This window comes from Asparagus officinalis, chromosome 7, assembly GCF_001876935.1.
Source record: "Asparagus officinalis chromosome 7, Aspof.V1, whole genome shotgun sequence".
Classification (NCBI taxonomy): domain Eukaryota; kingdom Viridiplantae; phylum Streptophyta; class Magnoliopsida; order Asparagales; family Asparagaceae; genus Asparagus; species Asparagus officinalis.
The window spans coordinates 60,532,758-60,552,925 of NC_033800.1; the positions used below are offsets into that span (position 1 = coordinate 60,532,758).

General features: G+C 32.9%; 1 protein-coding gene and 1 pseudogene across 1 annotated transcript; both read right to left on the minus strand.

The window, feature by feature from the left end:
- Positions 251-6,320, minus strand: LOC109849056. Its single transcript, XM_020418828.1, has 8 exons — positions 5,746-6,320; positions 4,545-5,071; positions 3,566-3,616; positions 3,388-3,495; positions 1,751-1,846; positions 1,569-1,667; positions 1,429-1,488; positions 251-653 (listed from the first exon to the last, which is right to left on the minus strand). Exons 1-8 carry the CDS (start codon positions 6,242-6,244, stop codon positions 588-590), a joined length of 1,506 nt encoding a protein of 501 aa, XP_020274417.1. The 5' UTR covers positions 6,245-6,320; the 3' UTR covers positions 251-587.
- LOC109847219 lies at positions 14,301-19,888 on the minus strand (annotated as a pseudogene).

A 20,168-nucleotide genomic window follows, 5' to 3' on the forward strand; every position in this document is an offset into this window, starting at 1 on the left:
GAAATCAAAAGAACAGGATTACAATTAAAACTAGGAACACATCTTGTTCATGGTTGGTACATTTCATTGAACGAGCAAAACATCGCCTCCTTTCTACCTTACAAGGCACAATTTCGCCCACGGATTTAGAAAATTGTACGTCTCACCAGGTATCTCATCAATAACGTAATAAACAAATGTCAGAATATAGTCACATAAATAGAGAAATTGCCTGAAAAACGTACGATATCTGCTCCCAGATACCATGATATAATCAAAACTGAGAAAGAACTTTTATCGGGAACATCAAACAATTCAAAATTAGTTTGAAGGGAGAGTAATGAGAATCATGGAGGGAAAAGATAAGAACGAGCCCCCCTTCAGATCTTGTTTCGGTTGTACCCGCAACTCGAAGAAAATGAATCACCCATTTCACATACGAAGAACATTACATTTACAAGGGAGGGCGGTGAATTGAGCAAAAAAAAACAGATAAGAAATCACTTCCAACAGATCTTGGCTCAGCTCCCACATTTGGTAAAAGAGCAAAAAGGGTAGAAGAAAAGGCGCTTTTGGTTCTAATTCTAAATACGAGTCTCCCATTCTTATTATACCAAGTATGATTCCACAACTGTTCGTCCAAACTTCTCTTGCACATCCTTGGGTGTTTCAATCTGCAGAATTATGGGTTCAAAGATCAGATAAATAACTTGAGCCGGGGGAGGGGGGGGGAGTGGTCTGATGCTTTACATTTTACAGGGGTAAGTAAATTAGGCAATCGTTCATAAATTTAATTTCAACCAGATTTCTTTCAACACCTATTGACTCAATTTAACTACTGAGTTATCTTGGGCTCTCAAGCTGCATCTGGAATTGTCATATGATATGAAGATCACAACATATGATGGAAGATCACAAAAATATGATGAATGCAGCTGGATTATTCACATTTGAAAGCAAATCTGAGACTTTGGCCTTGCGTTATCAAAATTCACAGATGTTTTAGAGCAGAACGCTGATTCCGATCACATTTATCAAAGCCTAATCAGATGTACTATCCTCACTAAAATACAACTGCAGCAGCCAGGGATGGAAACAGCTAAAGTGAATGGGATGGCTCTACCCTATACTCTTTTTGAGTTTGGAAAGCTTGACGTTGGTTTATACCTCAAAATTGTAAACATTTCGGCAAATGATCACTGATAACGAATTTCCGTTTGATTAGAGAAACTTTCCTGATTTTCAAACCAGAAAAGGCCTCCCAGCTTCCCAATATCGCTAGAAAATTCAATTGTTCACTTGTTTCAAGATTTAGAACTCTGCTCCTCGGTGGCTAAATTTTTTTTTTTTAAAATGATGTGATGCTCTACTTCATTAACTTTACTTTTATGCACATGGAATGTCAAACAAAAATTTAAGAGAGAATATTAAAGGTGGTGTTTAACTTACAGCATTTAATGCTTTGAAAAGAGCTTTGACAACATTTAACGGGTTCCTTGAACCGATAATCTGCAAAAGCAATTACCAAAGTATCAATGAGGGGTCAGATAGGAAGTGTTAGCATAAGTTACTAATATTTGGAAACTAACCTTCGACTTTACATTGCTATAACCAGCCAAATACAATACAGTTTCAACTGTCCGGCCTGCTGACATCCCACTCCTCATTGGACCAGGCCAGAGATATATCTGATGAAATAATGCAAAAAAAGATTTAGCCATAAAGATCACTGCTGATCTGAATAAGGTTACCAGGTAAATGGGAAACAAACCTTGGTTTTCTCATAATGTGTATGGATAGCATGAGCAATTGTATGCCCTTCATATCGATCCACATAATGAAGATTCTGGAAGCATTTCTCATATGCCTGTAGGATTATGAAGCAAAAATAACGTCTTAGTTCATCGATTTTGGACTGAGGCTCATTAACATATTGCAAATAACACTGCTACTCTAAAGGAAACCGAGCTTGTTGATTCCTTCAACAACAACAACAAAAGATTTTTGATGCACAAGACCAGTACCTTTACTGTGGACAATATTGACCAAGATTACCCCGAAAAAGTTAAAGTGAATATAGCATTGAGTTTACTTTAAGATTAGATGAAGTCTAGCAGATGATGACACATAAACTAAACACACATGCGCGCACGCACACACGCACACACACAAATGTATAATATAGATATTAAGGAATCATCTGGTTGAAGCATTTTTCGTTGAGAAAAACATTGATATATAAATATACCCTGCTTCAAAAAATTTAAAAGAATAGGTGCATGTGTATACTAGAAAATTCTGGTAGCAAGTATGAGTACATTTGTATGGCCACCATGATACGGCAGATCAAGAGACTAAATCATAAGTCTCCAAATAGGCATGGGTTCTCAAGAGAGAAAAAGAGAGAAAACTATAAAGTCAACACAATCACCAGGTATGAAGCTTATAGCAGGTTCTCAAGAGAAAAAGATTATGAAGCCAACATTACATCTGCAAGATATGATGCTGGAGACATGTCAAGAAAAATGTTGGCATTATGTCAGATGAAAGCTGACATGCTGGTGACACTGAATGAAAATAATAGAAGCTATATCAACCTTCATGTCAACTTGTTGACATTAAAATAGTGGTGTGATGCAGTGATGGTGGTTTGCGGCTGCCACATTCATCTCATTGTCTAGCAAAATGATCTATTTAAACTACTTTTTTACAATAAATTTTGAACATGATAATAAATATTCAAGTACACTAAAATTTGAATAAAAAAGTCAACTGTACAAATACTTCACCGACCCAAACCGATATTGTGTTTGGTTGTCGTCTCTTAAACTAGTCAATAATTACCACTCTTTTAGTATAGTTTCCTAATTAGCTGTGATTTGCCACTTAGTTTCCTAATTCTATTGTGGTTTCCTATTCATAGTGGGAATAAATTTAGGTTTATGCCCCTTTATAGATGGCCAAAACAGTCCAGCCCACTCACTCTCAATTCAAACTACTCATAGTAATAACATTGTCAATGCCGATGCCTTCCTCCTCCGCTAGGCCATTCTCACAGCCCCAGTTGACGTCTCGCAAGCCCATCATCTTGGGGAAGCTTGCTATCTCGAAGATAATGAAGCAGTTGAATGTGAAACCTCAAGAGGCTAACTGTACATTGACAGCAGAACAAACATTGACAACAATAGGCTAAGTGGACATAAAATAAAGTCAAAAAGTGCAAGTTATAGACCTAAAATTACTGATCAAGGAGAATTCTCAATGAGAAATACAGTTCAAGTGACACGCAGAACAAGCAATCATGCATTAGAAACTTGTATCAAGATGTTGAAGTAACAGATAACAATTGTCACTCCCCTCTAATTCATGGAAAGGTAAATGTTCTGAATCATTTGCTTAAATACTTACCCTTTGAATGGCAATCTTAGCATTTGGACCTTTAGCTTTAGCAAAACCCACAACTCCATGGTAATTTCCAGTAGCTAACAGTGCAGTGTATTTTACCAGTTGACCTCCCTAAAAAGTAGAAGACAAACTTAGAAAACTAAAAGAACATACTGCGAAAAAGAGGTAAAAGGAAACGAACCTTTGTAACTTTGGTTGTCCGATTGACATCAAGAACCTTCACATCAAAGCCCTGTAAATGTCAAAAAGTTGATCTGTACATCAGAAACACTTAGTTCTTAATTTTGGCCATACATAAAAACCAATATAGAAGCTTCACATAAAAGTCCTGTTTAACATAGAAAGGATTTTGTGCCTTTCATTTATGCATACAAATAAACAACAATCTTATTGTTCAATGCCTTCGAGTGACCAAAATAACAATAGTCATACATGTGCAACTACAGGGAGGCTATCATAGAAAAAAAAATTGTTAGTACAATATTCTTAAAAAGTAAACCCACTTAAGCTTTCATGCAAGTAATCTGCGTTGCTTTTGTAGCCAAAAAAGTTGAATTTATGTGCCACCATAACTTAAGCAATCTCAACCAGCAAATCCTTTCATGAAAAAAATATAGAATACAGTACGGCATGAACAAAAGAATAGCCCAATCCCACATGCACGGAATTCCAGATTTTATATCCACATCTGTGGTATAAAAGCGCTAGATAAAACAAAATTTTTAGCCAAAGCCATCGACAAGAATAAATTTAAAAGAAAAGAACCTATAATAAAAGCAAGCAGATGCTTTTACAACACGAAAAAAGAAGGAAACAAAAAGAAAAGAAAGATAAGTTTCTCATGGATAAGCAAAGCAGCAAATTTGAAGATTTGTGATTAAAGCAACCTTCAGCTATCATATTAAAGTTTAAATGGATATAAATTTTTTGGCATAGCCACTATATAAGAATGAAGAATGTAAAAATTTTGAATATATTGCATATATATTTATATATATAATGTGAGGTAAAAGTTCACAAGATCATGAAATCAAATTGAGCATCACGAGTCAAGCTTTGGAATAAACAACAAAAAGCAAATGAGCTACAGAATTCCTCCTAGGCAGTCATGCAAGTAGCAAGTCTGAGATGTGAAGTTTACAAAAGTAGTTAAGACTTACTTTACGGTAAAGAGGTCTTCTTTTCTGTTCTGTCAAGGAATTTCTCTCCTCCACCAGATCTCTTATCTCCTCCTCCAGAACTCTGCCCTTTTTACCAAATGTGTGATCAAGTTCCTCCAGCTTCTGCTCAATCTTCTTCTCTATAGCATTAAGTTTCTCCAACAATAAATCATCATTTTCTTTAGCTTCATTAAATTCTTCATCTTCATCCTCCATGTCGGCCCCTCGGATCATCGCTTTCTCCTTTTCAAAACTAGTATTATCCACCAACTCATCAGGAGAACCAACTTGTTGATGTTGAATAATGCCAAAATTTGCAGGATTATTAGGGTCATAAGCCTCCTTGGTTTCCATCAACCTCACAGCTCGATTTAGCTTCTGTAAGAGAATGAATCTTTCCTTTCCAGTAGATTCCTTTAAACGGTTCATCATATCACCTATAACCCTGTATTCCAGCGGAAGTTTCAAATGTTGCTGCTCAAATTTGTCAATTTTAGTCATCCATTTGTGTGCATCATCAAGAGTTTCTGGTACATGATATAAATAAAAGTGAGGTTCCATGACAGAAATAACTAGTTGCAACTTAGCTTAATTTTCAAGAGGTAAGTTTCACGAGCAACATCCAGAAAGATAAGCCATAAGCAGTAGGCTAGCATTTTATATCATGGAAATGTGAATAAAGTGCAACTTTGGGATGTTCTGAATCTCACATGCAACTATCCGACCAAAGATTTTAGAGGGAAATGATTTGTATTCTGCTTAATTACTGCGAGATATAACCTTAAATAAAGTTGTTCATGGGAGATATTACCTTAAAACTCATCAGAAGAAGCTGCCTCTTTTTGGGGGATCCTCATGAAATGTATTTAAAAATGTTAACCACATATTGTCATGCTAAATTCCTGGCATAAACAACTACTGATGTAAAAAAATTCCGGTACTATGTGGGGCATCTAGGTCAAATAGCTCAAAAGGATAAAGAGAAATTTAGAATAGAGGATATTTCACTGCCAACACTACTCTATAATGTTATTACAAAAGATAATCCACTTCTTGCAATAATCAAACAAACTGAACTTTGTTTGCAATCAAACACTATATTTCACTTTCATACTAATAAAAAATTTGACCTTTTCATCAAGAAAGATCAAAACTCTACATTGCGCTTAAAAAATTCAATAACAAAGACGGGAATAATTACCAGCTTCTGCAAAATTCTTAAGCAACTCCTCATGCCTCTTACACTTCCTCTTAATCTCATCCTCCCTCTTCTTCACCTCCTCCGGCGACCACCTCTCGTCGTCATCGCTCTCCGAGTCCGTCGGCTCCCAGAACTGATCAATATTCTCCAAATCCTTCGTCTTCTTCTTCTCCAGCTTCTCGATCAACGGCCCGACTCCAAGATAGTCCTCTTCATCCTCATCCTCCCCATCGACCGCGACCCCGGCCTTTCTCTTCTGCTCTCTCTCCAGCTGCTTCTCTCTCTCGGCCTCGGCGAGGAGCTCTTGGATCACGCGGTCGCCGGCGACGGCGCCGGCGGAGAAATGGCGGTGGTGGGTTTGGAAATGGGGTTTGGGGATGGAATTTGGCGGGAGAGAGGTCGAGAGGGGTCGAATTAGATGGGGAGAGGGTTTTGTGGGACGATGGAGAGAGATGAGACGAGCCCATCGGGAGAGGCAATTAGGGTTTCGTGCTGCCATTGACGGAGCTCGACAGAGAGTGATTTTTAGGGTTTTAGAGTTAAAGCCGAAAGCGAGTGCTCAGAACAGAAGCCCTGCTGAGGATGTAGACGGGTCGGGTTTCGTTGGATGCTGAAATATCCAAACCCGGATAGGAATTCAAAGATTTGAGGGACTCGTACTCGTATAGTCGCATGCAATTAAGTAGTGAGGCCTTGAGGGACCAGTATCTAATCAGGCTTAATTTCACTGAACTACCCTATACTTTCCCCTACTTCGCTAATTTTAGAACAATTTAACTCTTAGTATTAGTTTTACTAGATTAGATGCATGTGCATTGCACGTTGTTAAATATTGTTTTTTTTTTATCTATTTTCTTACTTAAAGCGATTGTGAAATATTTCTTTTATTTCCATGTGAAAAAATAAAATAATTTATTATGTATATACCTATGTAGCTAATCAAAAGTATTAAAATAACCATGACTAAGGTCAAAATTACATGGCCAATTCACATTAAGTATAATTTACAGTAAATTGGTCAAAATCCTTTTATGAAAAATATAATTTTTATGCAAATAATTTGATTCTCTAATATAGAGAAAACCCCTTTTTATATAAAGAAAAAACTTAATTAGTAAAATTTTATAACCAAGGATAATTCTAATTGGATGAGGATTCTCAGGTAAAAATAGGATTGGGTATCCACATGTAAAGTAGAGATTTGATTATTCAAAATTTCTAATTATAGATAGTTTTAGTTTGATGTAAATTCAATAATAAAGATAAGATTAGGTATCCACATGTTAGATTCAAATAGAAAATATTATATTTTAAACCTTCAAATTTGTCATCAACTAATAATTTGGGTGAGGTAATAAACTTAGTTTACTTAAAGATAATTTTTCTAAATTTTCAACTTTTCCTACACCAATGATATATTACAATATTATATTCTATTTGATTTTGTATTCTTACAAAATTTTCAGGGTCTATTTATAATTTTGAAACTGTCAAGGGTTGATTGTAAAAGCTTTCAATAGCTGTTTTGTAAATTTTTATGGGGTTATTTGTATTTTTTTTTAAACTAGGGGTTTTTTGTAAATTTTTCCGGGTCTAAACAATACAAGTGTTATGCTTGTGCCTGCATAGGCAGATTTGCTTTTATTTGTTTACTAAAGTTATGATGACCAGTAAAGTTAAGGAATAAAATGATTTTAGAGAGAAATTTATTATTATCATGATTTAGGAGCAATTTTAAAAATACCTACATTTTAGGGAGTACATACTAAAAAACCTCAAAATTAAAATATGGGTAAATTTCGCTAAACCTCAATTAAGCTTAGTGTTTAAAACTAATTCCCCAATATCTTTAAACCTAAACCTAAAAACCCTATAAATTTTGGTATAAACCTTTAAAATTCACATCATTACTTCATGTATAGTCAAACGACCAAAATAAAACCAATAAATTTGACGTCTTTCCACTTAACCCCAATATTTTTTAGCAAAACCCCGAAATACCGTATATTTATAATTTTACGATTTTTTTGCAAGTTTGTTCATAATTATAGGATTTTTTAAGAGGTTGGTTGCAATTATTGGATTTTAAAGTGGTTCGTTTCTAATTTTAGATTGTGGGGTTATTTGTATTTTTTTTATATTTTTTAGAACTTTTTATAATTTCTTGAGATTTCCTTATAATTTCCTAAATTAGTCTATTTATGTGATTTTTAGGGTGATGTTTAAGATTTTTAATTTTTAGGGTGCCATTTGTAATTGCTTACTTTTTATGGATTTTTATTATAATTTGCATATTTTTCATGTGTTTTTTAATTTTTAAATTTTAGGGGGTTGTTTGTAATTCTCAATTTCAAAGGGGTTTGTTTGTACTCTTTCTATTTTTAAGAGGTATTTTGTAATTTATGAACTTTTTGGGGGTCATTTATCAATTTAGAATGCTAAGACTCTTTTTTCAATTTTTAGATTTTTTTTTTTTAATTTTAGAAACCCTGTAAATTAACATATGGGTAGGTTCACTCAACCCCCAATAAATTTTGTGTTTGGAACTAAATATCCAATACCTTTAAAACTTTCACCAATCTCTAATAACTTTTAGCAGAAAACACTCAAAATTAACAATATTAGTTCATGTGTAGCAAAATAACGAAAATACACCCTAATAATTCAATAAATTTTATGTTTTTTTCATTTAAATACCAATAATTGTTGGGAAAACCCCAATGTTTATAATTTTTAGATTTTTTCAGAAGTTTGTTTGTAATTATTATAAAATTTCAAGAGGTTGATTGTATTTTTTGATTTGAGAGGGATTTGTTTCTAATTTTTGATTTTTGAGGGGTTCTTTGTACTTTTTTATATCTTTTGGGGTTTCTTTTTGGTTTCTTATAATTATCTAATTTAAAGGGTTAGTTTATGATTTTTTAGATTTTTAGGGGGCCGTTGAAATTTTAAAATTTTAAGTATTCTAGTGTATCACAGAAATGGCTAAGCGTTAATCTGTAAAACCCCGAAAATTTGAATATTATGTAAAAAATAAAAATAAATATATTATATGATGAAAAATAACATATTTTGATGTTTGAGTATGATAGGAATTGATTTGAGAATAATTCAATGTATATTTGTGAATATATGAGTGCAAATGCACAAGACATGCACGAAGAGAAATCTGGAAAAATGTCTATTTAAAAGTTTATATGTTTTACACACCGATGCAGTTTGAATCTGGAAAAACTCAAAAGATCAAAGTTGTAGGTCTCTTTAATAGCTTTACAACATATCTTATATCATCTCATTCTGAGGTCTGATGAGAACGTTACAGCCAAAATACCGAATTTTAATTTTCTAGTCAGACTAGGTTTCCTGGTTCGGGTCAAACGGGTTTATTTCAGGTTTGCACACACACACACACACACACACACACACACACACACACACACACACACACACACACACACACACACACACACACACACACACACACACACACACACACACACACACACACACACACACACACACACACACACACACACACACACACACACACACACACACACACACACACACTATATATATATATATATATATATATATATATATATATATATATATATATATATATATATATATATATATATATATATATATATATATATATATATATATATATATATATATATATATATATATATATATATATATATATATATATATATATATATATATATATATATATATATATATATATATATATATATATATATATATATATATATATATATATATATATATATATATATATATATATATATATACCTGTGTTTTTACAAAAAATTATCATCCTTATATCAGAGTTTCAAATCCTAGCAGCCCATCTTCCTCTCTCTCAAACCCTCGCCCTAAAGTGAGTTTTTGGGAGAGTTTATGAGGAGAATGTCAAGGAAAAGTCGGGATTTTCGGTGTTTGGCGACAGGGTAAATCACTTGCAGTTCTTTTCAGAGACTTGTACACGTGCAAATGCAAGATCACCTCTGTCCAAACCTTTTCCTTGAATAAAATTCATGTTTTTAAGAAATTTATATGTTTAACTTTATGTTTAGGGTTTAAATCTAATGTTAAACATGTTATATGTGATGTTTATGATTAAATCTTATGTCAAGAACAGTAGACCAAATCTGAAACTAAGGTATTGACATGATCATGATCATTAGAGTTTATTTTAATGAGTTAATTAAAGCTTTATATGATTTATATGCTTTAGATTGTCGAAATAAACAAGAATTAGGTTATTTTGCATGTTAAACCCTAGATCTATGTATTCATGTGATTCATCTTGTTTAAACAAACTCATGGTTAAGTATACATGACAATGGAATCAAGTTTTATTCATATAATCTGATAAAAACCTGAGTTTTTAAAATGGTTAAGTATACATGACAATGGAATCAAGTTTTATTCATATAATCTGATAAAAACCTGAGTTTTTAAAGAAAACACGAGAGAAGAACAAAGGAATCAAGTTTTATTCATATAATCTGATAAAAACCTGAGTTTTTAAAGAAAACACGAGAGAAGAACAAATTGTGCATTTTCGGCCTGTTCGGTCGTCTGAAGTTGCCATCAGTCGACTGACGGGAGGTCATCAGTCGACTGATGACACGCATCGGTCGACTGACGGGCTTGTGTTTGCCCTAATGTTTTGTGAATAACTCTATCAGTCGACCAATGAGGTTGTCAGTTGACTAATCAAGTCGGCTTTTGTGAGATTAAACCTTTTGCTTGTGTGTTCGTTTTGTGAGTATTTTTGTGCAAGACGTGAGCTGATATTCATGCATAGTTTGAAGAGTACACGTATGGGGATTGAGTATGTATGATTACATTATTTGGGGTATCCAAATAGGTTACAATTGTTAAGAATAACGGGTATTATTATATATATTATAATTATGATTGGTTGGATGGGGTTAGTCAGGTCCCGCAATGAGACCGCGGATGGACTATACTTCGAGTGCTTTAGTCAGGTCCTGCAATGAGATCGCAGATGAACTACACTTCTTTATCAGTCCGCATGGAGATACGTAGAGGTTGAAATACCTATTTATTAGCCCGCATGAAGATTCGCAGAGGTTGAAATACCTATCTATCGGTCCACACGAAGATGTACAGAGGTTGAAATACCTATCTATCGGTCCGCACGAAGATGCGCAGAGGTTGATATACATATCTATCAGTCCACACGAAGATGCGCAGATGTTGATATACCTATCTATCGATCTGTATGGTTATGCAATGAGTTATTATACTTAGTTACCGGTCCGTACAGGAGTGTGATGAATTAACATACATAGTTATTGGTCCGCACGTGAGTGTAATGAACTAACATATCTATTGACATGTCAGCACGGGGGTACGACGAGTTAAAGTATTCCAGAGAAGGACGATTCAATAAATAACCTAAGTGTAGGTGAATATTGACATCATCGATATGATCCATTGTGAAAGTATTTCACTACTTACATACATGAGTGTGTCAATATCTGTTTTACCCACTAAGGGTAGTATGAGAAGTTGATATGACATTTTTGGAGATGTATGATGTGGTATTTCCTGTATTATCTTTCTTGTATTTATTTATTCTTAGTTTTGGAGTTAATATTTAGTAATTCACAATTTGAGACATATGGTATATATATGATGTTTCCTTGTTTGGATTATTTCGCTTGACGTACCAGTCTGGTGTTGTGAGTTTCTAAGTATTAACCCCAGTTTAGTACAGGGTAAATGAACTAGGTAGACTATGCACTTATAGGTAGAGCCTCCATCATACCTAGTAGTCCTTCCCCTGGGGGCGGATAGAGATGATCTTACTAGCATTCTAACGTTGTGGTTTTCACTTCTTTTCAGGTAGCGGGGCAGAGTTTCAGAGAGCCACAAGTTGACGGATTTTCATCATAGTTGTTGTCATATATGTTTAGTAGTTCTGATCCACGGATGTTCAGTTTATATTTCTAGTTGATGTTTAGATTTGTATTATATTTTGAGAGCTGAGAGAGCTTATGTACTTTTCAGCTGACTCTTATAGTTGAGATTTTGGATCATTTATTTCAGATTGTTGGATATATTTTCTTTTATATCTATTGAGACCTAATTATTTGGAGATTTATCAAATATTCCTGTGTTATATATCTTGTCTTCATCTCTTTTATATTTGCTTGTACCTGTACTATCTTATTTGTTTCCACTAGAGAATTATTTCTGTGATGGTGAAACATATTATTGCACAGTATAGGTACATGGCAGGTTTGACATCCTTAGTTTCAGCTTAGACTGCAGCCTTGTGTGAACTCGGGGGCGTCACAGTTGGTATTAGAGCTCTAGTTCCAACATCCTTAGGATCATCCTGTATCGAGTCGTGGAGCTATGATAGAGTTTCCTAGGATTCATGTATAGAGTCTGTTAGGAATTCCTAGAATGCGTGAGGACGTAATACGTATACCTCGAAAATTTACAAATTTTTTATGACTACCTTACTTTGATTGAAAAGTATTTACGTGAATACTATATGATATGTTTGTGTGTATATATATATATATATATATATATATATATATATATATATATATATATATAACCTACCTCTAGGCATTACCACTTACCCCACTCCTCTTGGGACGATTCCGTCTCTTACCACACACTCCTCTCGATGTACAAGTGTATTACAAAGTGTATCTCATAATGAAGGCTCACAAATACAATTTTGTTATCTACTATGGATGATAACTCAATTAAGCTCACTCTCAATTGTTACAACTCTCCACAACCCTAAATATACTATGTATGAAAATACTAGAAGCTCAATAGGTTGTGTGTGTAAACAACGAGAAAAATAAAAATAATTAAACTCAATATAGAAATCTAGCTTATGGAAATTAAGATCAAAACAATAAATAGCTAGAATTGAGTTTAAGGAAAACTTCTCTATAGATCAAGAGTGAGAGAGAGAAGAGTTGAATGCTCAAACACTGATGAATGATCCCCTCTAGCTCTTGTGAAATTCTCTTTACAAACCAAAACTTGAAAATGCTTAAAAGATTTTTAAACAAACTTAAACAAACTTTTAAACCCTTGTAAAACTCTCTTAAAACATTCTCTTGGGTAAAAAGATCTGATGATATGTGGGGGTATTTATAGGAACCCCAAAGCCAAGAGAAAACAAGGCAAAAAGATAAAAAAAACTAAAATAGTACAAACTGGAAAAAAACTAGCCGATACAACATCGGTCGACTGACGGATTTCATCAGTCGACTGATGAGCTGACCGTTATAGACATTTTCCAGCTCATCAGTCGACTGACGACCTCATCAGTCGACTGGTCAGTCGATCAACATAGAAACAGAATTTTTTAGCTATTGCAGGCATTTTCTTCAGTCGACTAAATACATGTATCAGTCGATTGATAACACTTCATCAGCCTGATTTGAATAGTAAATCTAATTTTCAAACCTCTTTTAAAAATAACAAATAAAATCAGAAAAATGTAAAACTTTAGAAAATGATTATAAACATGATAATACATATGTTATAAAAACTGGTTTTCAAAAAGCACTTCCCATTTGATTAATCTCTTCATTTTACAAAATGGTTCAAAACATGAAAATGAAACATACTTGTTTTGTCATTTTGACTAAACCATGTTTTGAAAACTTTATAAACTGATTTTATAGACTTGATAAAAGATACAAACTATTGTTGTTAAGTCTATAAACCAAAACACAATGTTTTATCAAAATACACATATTATGTAATAGAACATGATTTCATTGAAATTAAATAGACTTGATATTGATGAAATCATATATGTGCATATAAACATGAAACAAAAAAGTATTTTCCAATTATATTCAATTGTTTCATATTTAAACTTGAAAACTATAAAACCAAAACTTGTATATTATATATACTAGGTTTTATACACGTGCAATGCACGTGGTAAATTTTTTATCATTTATTATAAATTTATAATTTTATTTTGGGAAATATTGTTATTAAATTATTGAATGTAAGCAATGGATCAAACATATAGACATAATCTCAAAATTAAACCTTGAATGCAAATTTGATAGCAAATCGAACAAACAATTTCTAGTCCAACCATCAACCAGTCAGGCTTTCAGATTGTTATCGATATAAGTATTTGCCAAGTATTACTTTATGCATGGAACAAGAGGATATTCATCATATCCCTTGGAAAAAAAAAAGTTAAATTCATCACCAAAAGAAATTTGCAGAGAAGTATTGAAGTAACAAATGTGGTTTTAGAAAAGAGGACAGGAAAATCCTCTTACAAATAGGCCTGCATTTCAAAATTACTGAATATTTGGACTTTGGCAATGGAATACTATAATCTTTTTCTTAAATTACATAAAGCACAAAACAGGTAACAAATGTGGTTTTAGAAAAGAGAAGGACAGGAAAATCCTCTTACAAATAGGCCTGCATTTCAAAATTACTGAATATTTGGACTATGGAAATGGAATACTATAATCTTTTTCTTAAATTAGATAAAGCACAGAACAATAAACATCTAACATTATGAAGAATGGAAGCAAATATCTTTCCAGGCAAACAACACATGTAAGACTGTACTCATACTTAATGGAGTCAGAAAAGTTCATAGACATTACAGGTTGTGTACCACTTAAATCACAAGAGAATTATCTGAAAAAATCTCCAGGTTCTCCAATGTCCGACCCCGTAAAGTTTACATAAAATGCACCTAGTTCAATTAGCCATGGTGAATGCAAAAGTTCAATCCTCTTATCATGCATTTTTGTCTTAAAATTTCTGCCAGTAACAGATCCATGTACCTACCATATATTAAACTAATAATGTAAGAATTTACACAATGGATATCTGGAACACAATAAGTGTTGAATTACTTACTTTGTCATACTTCTTTAATATCTTTTGAATAGCAATAGCATTCATGGTAACATAATCAAGTAAAAGCCTTCCTTCTTGAACCATGACTTGCTGATCATCTCTGTGAAGCAATGGCGCAGTTTCCACATATATCTTTGAATACCTCCAGGAGTAACATGGAGATGGAGCAGACGTCTTACTCTGGAGCTGAAACATCCTGCTACCTCTGAAGCCTCCCTTGCCAATTAAGAAAATAACTTCTCATCGCACACTAAAAAAGCAAGAGTGTTCTCAGTAGAAGCACTAAGCAGTCTTTTAGGGAACAAATGGACTAACAAAGAACCCAGTTCATGAAATATTTGCATGTTGATTGTCTTAGACACAGATTAGCAACTATTTTTTAAATAGGGCAATCATAATCCAAGTTGATATTTAGGTTAGAAGAATAAATCACTTTCTTGGCCTCTTATTAACTTGGAACCATAATATGTACGGAAGAATAAATCACTTTCTTGCCCTCTTATTAACTTGGATGCATAATATGTACGGGTGTGTGTGGATCAACATATATACATATTACAAGTCATAAGATATTGACAGCCATACTACTGAATTTTACCTATTGCATATGCACAAGCATTATTTGTTTATGTAACATAAACAAAATAGTCAATCATATCTGTACACAAAATATGAGCAAAGAAACCAAGACTTCGCTAAATGGTTAGTACAAAAACATGCACAGTACAATCAGAATTAGTAACTAATGAAAATGCTGAAGTTTATGAGAGAAAGATTAGAATAAACCTTTTGAGTCATGTTCATGTCAATTATTTGCTTGTACATCTTTTGATTGGCTTATTTGACTGTAATTCATTCATGAAGCAAAGGCACAACATTTTTTTGAAATAGAAGTAGAGAAGGGTACCAAATGATCTCCACATGCTGATGGGAATAGTCAGAGACAAGTATCACAATCCAAGATATATAAATAGATGGCAGTCACCACGTTCATCTTGAATGTAAGACAAACTTAAGGAGTCTCCAACTTTGGACCTGAAAAGGCATGGGAGTAAAATCATTTTCTCAAACAAACTCTCAAATCCCTCACAATATCTCTTTACAAAAGGATGCACAAAACCCTAGAGAAGGACTACTCAAACACAAAGAAACAAAAGAGAAAAACCATGGTTCATATGTAGTCGAACTTACATATGAACCAAACATAGGGTGATGTTCTACAACTGTAGTCTTTTCATAACCCATAAGTAGTCTTTTGATAAACTATATTTTGTGGTCTTATGCGAACTTTTTGTAAACTTCAGGGTGATGTTCTACAACTGTTCACGAGAAAATTTAGTAGCTATATGTTCTGATTGCTGCTGCTTTTTGACCGATAAAATGCATCCAGGGAAATGCACAGTATTCCCCTTTCACCCATGGAACCCAGAAGAAAAGAAAAGAGAAGGCATTGTCCTATGGGTTCCACCAACAATAGAGGAGCTAATTCAATCTGCTCAAGAGAAGCTCAAGTGCATTGGCACATCCATTATTTCAGCAGATGGAGGAAAGATACTTGATGTAGACTTGATTTCCGACAATCAGAAACTTTATCTGGTTACTGAACAAGAAACCACAACATAAGTTACACGAATGAATCTATTCGTCTATATCCCTTTGATCTCAAAATACATCTTTTTGAGGACAAAAGTTCCTTAACCATATCATTATCGAAAAAGAAAATACAGAGGATGTTTATATATGGCATATCTTAATATTTAGAGATACACAAGAAAACCAAAATTCAGCAAGTCTTGTTCTCAGCAAGTTTGATTAAGCGAGAGAAAAAGGTATTAATTGACATATGATTTGTATGAGTCGAATTTATACTAAACATTTATTTCTCTCAACTGGAAAATTCTTTTTCAGAAATTCTTTCTCTAATATGTTTTTATACATGTCTAGAACATTTCTTCAAAATTTCATAATTTTTGGAGCTGTTTTACTATTTTTAACCGATTTTATAAAATCGGATATACCTGCTTCAGTACCGTCGGTCGACCGAAATTTCCGCCGGTCGACCGAAATTTACCATCGGTCGACCGAAATTTCCACCCGGTCGACCGAAGACTCTCTGGACATCTCCTGCGACTCTGACCTTGTTTCCGGTCGACCGCGTTTTTCATCGGTCGACCGCTGGAGTCCCAACGGCTCTTTTTAGAGCCGTTGAAGATGGTTTTTTGGTCTTTTGACTTGGGATTTTTGGCTGAGTTTTGAGAGGGTATAAATACCCATTGCTGATCTCTTTTCAAACTATCTAAGAAGTTTTTAAACAAGTTTTAAACAAGGGTTTAAGTGTGTTTAAGGGTTTGTTTTTGTTTGTGAAGAAGTTTTCACAAGTGGAGGAGATCATCTTCTTGTTTGGGCTCCAATCTCCATCTCTCCATCTTGTCTTCCATTGAGAAGTTTTCTAAACTCTACTCTAGCTTTCATTTGTTATTTGTTAATTATCAATTCTATTAAAGCTAGTTTTATATTGAGTTTAGATTTGATTTCACTCATTGTTACACACACCCACTTTGAGCTTATTGTATTTGCATTCATAATATATTAGGGTTGTGAGAGTTGTAGCATTGAGTGTGAGCTTTTATTGTGTTCTCATCCATATTAGAGAACAATTTATATTTGTTACATTGTGAGATTGTTAGGTTTTCGGTGAGCTAGAAACCGAGTGTGGGGTGAAAGTTTTCGGTGAACTAGAAAACCGATTGTGAGGAGTGACGTTGATCGGTGAGCGTTGAAAACCGATACTGTGAGATGTAAACGTTGTTCGGGTGAACGTAGAAAACCCGGTTGTGATAGTGGAATTCTCCCCGGGAGTGGGGAGCGGAGACGTAGGACGGAAGGTCCGAACTCCGTGATCATATCGTGTGTTTGTGATTGCATTGGCGTTCTTATTCTTGTTTTCATATCTTATATCGCCTTTGTGTATTGCTCATCATATTACCCTATCACTTGTGTAGATTGTTTATTTTACCCTTGTGTTGTTTATATATCCTTGCATATATACATATTCATCATATAGGATATATCTATTTGTTGTTCATATTACTTATCCTAGCTCATATACATTGTTGTATTTCATACTTGCTAGGATAACTTGTTAATAAGTTTTAATTGGCATTTAAATCGGATTAGATTAGTATAAGACCCTAATCACCCCCCCTCTAGGGTCTAACAGAAATATGGCAACAAACAAATACCTCCTTTTCACAAAAGTGGAATGCTTGCTCCTGTGCCTCTACCAGGTTCTCTTCAAGCTAAAAAATAATAATTATTAGCTTCTCATACTTAGCATTTGACTTCTCGATAAATATATACTTCTTAAAATAACATAACTAACTTTGGAGAAGATATATTAATAAATTTTTTTCTAATAGAGAGAAGAGATATTAAGGTTATGAGAGGTTTAGAGTTTGGATGAGTGGTTGAACAATTTTCAGGAGAGAATGTGAGCGGGATTTATGAAGATATGAAAGAAATTCAAATATTTTGAGGATATTTACTTAAAGATTTGGAATCAATTTTAATTTAAGAAATAAGACATCATTAGGTAAGATATTTTGGTAATTGACCTAATTAGGATAAAGTTGTTGTTTTTAGTAATAATTAACTTAAAGATTTGGAATCAAAATAAATCTAATTAAAATGGATATTTACTTAAAGATTTGGAATCAATTTTAATTTAAGAAGAGTGTTTCATTAGGTAAGAAATTTTGGTAATCAACCTAATCAGGATAAAGTTGTTGTATTTAGTAATAATTAACTTGTAACCGATATTTAGCATTATTAAAACGTTTTTGCTGACCTTATTTATTTTTATTTGGTAAGATTAGGCTTATAACCGAATTATATACTAATAATGACTTGCCAAATAATTATTAAGTAACGTAAATATCATAAATGAAAAAATAATTTGTCAATTGTAGCATGATTTAGCAAATCCTAAAACGTTTTGCTCTCCCTATTTATTCTTATTTGGTAAGACTTGACTTATAAGTGAATTATGTAGTAATAATTTTTTATAAAAAATAAAAATTTCATCTTTTAAAATGACAGTTAAAAATAAAGAACAAATGCAGGACCTATATAAAAAACATAGCATTTCACCATTAAAGATAAATCCGTAACAACAATGCCATAAAATTTTCAAATTGAAATCATAAAAAAAATAGGAAAATCAAAATTCGTGAGGAAAAAAAAAGGAGAGCGATCAGAACCTGTCGGGATTCATGAATAACATCACATAATAATCAATCAGTGGATTGACAGACCATGTGCTCCAAATAATGTTTACCAACATTGAACCTTATTGTATTTCCGTATTTGTGTGCGGATTTGGAATCAATTTTAATTTAAGAAATAAGACATCATTAGGTAAGAAATTTTGGTAATTGACCTAATCAGGATAAAGTTGTTGGTTTTAGTAATAATTAACTTAAAGATTTGGAATCAAAATAAATCTAATTAAAATGGATATTTACTTAAAGATTTGGAATCGAATTTAATTTAATAAGCGTGTTTCATTAGGTAAGAAATTTTGGTAATTGGACCTAATCAGGATAAAGTTGCTGTATTTAGTAATAATTAACTTGTAACCGATATTTAGCATTATTAAAACATTTTTTCTCCCTATTTATTTTTATTTGGTAAGATTTGGCTTATAACCGAATTACATACTAATAATGACTTGCCAAATAATTATTAAGTAACGGAATTATCATAAACAAAAAATTAATTTGTTAATTGTAGCATGGTTTAGCAAATCCTGAAACGTTTTGCTCTCCTTATTTATTCTTATTCTTATTTGGTAAGACTTGACTTATAAGTGAATTATGTAGTAATAATTACTTGCCAAATAATTATTAAGTAATGGAACTATCATTAATGAAAAAATGCATGCATGTATTTCTAATATAATTTTACTCATGGTTCGCATTCATTCTTATAACGTTTCTACAATTGGCCAACTATACAAAATGTTTTTGCTCTCCCTATTTATTCTTATTTGGTAAGATTTGGCTTATAACTGAATTACGTAGTAATTATGACTTGCCAAATAATTATGAAGTAACAGAATTATCATAAATGAAAAAATAATTTGTCAATTGTAGAATGGTTTAGCAAATAAATATTAAGTAACAATGACTTACCTCATTTATGAATTATTATGAAGTAACGGTAATGACTTACCTCATTTATAAATAATTATGAATTATTATGAAGTAACGGAATGATACAATTTGCCAAATAATTATGAAGTAACGGAATTATCATAAATGAAAAAATAATTTGCCAATTGTAGAATGGTTTAGCAAATCCTAAAACGTTTTGCTCTCCCTATTTATTCTTATTTGGTAAGACTTGACTTATAACTATAGGAATAAATAGGGAGAGCAAAAACGTTTTGTATAGTTGGCCAATTGTAGAAACGTTTT

What these genes read in the sequence shown, in the direction of transcription:
- LOC109849056 (XM_020418828.1), bottom strand. Translation starts at nt 6,244, where the DNA reads ATGGCAGCACGAAACCCTAATTGCCTCTCCCGATGGGCTCGTCTCATC. An exon ending in GAAGACCTCTTTACCGTAAA is followed by an intron (nt 3,617 to 4,544) that starts GTAAGTCTTAAC and finishes TGACATTTACAG; the next exon opens with GGCTTTGATGTGAAGGTTCT. An exon ending in GGACAACCAAAGTTACAAAG is followed by an intron (nt 3,496 to 3,565) that starts GTTCGTTTCCTT and finishes TCTACTTTTTAG; the next exon opens with GGAGGTCAACTGGTAAAATA.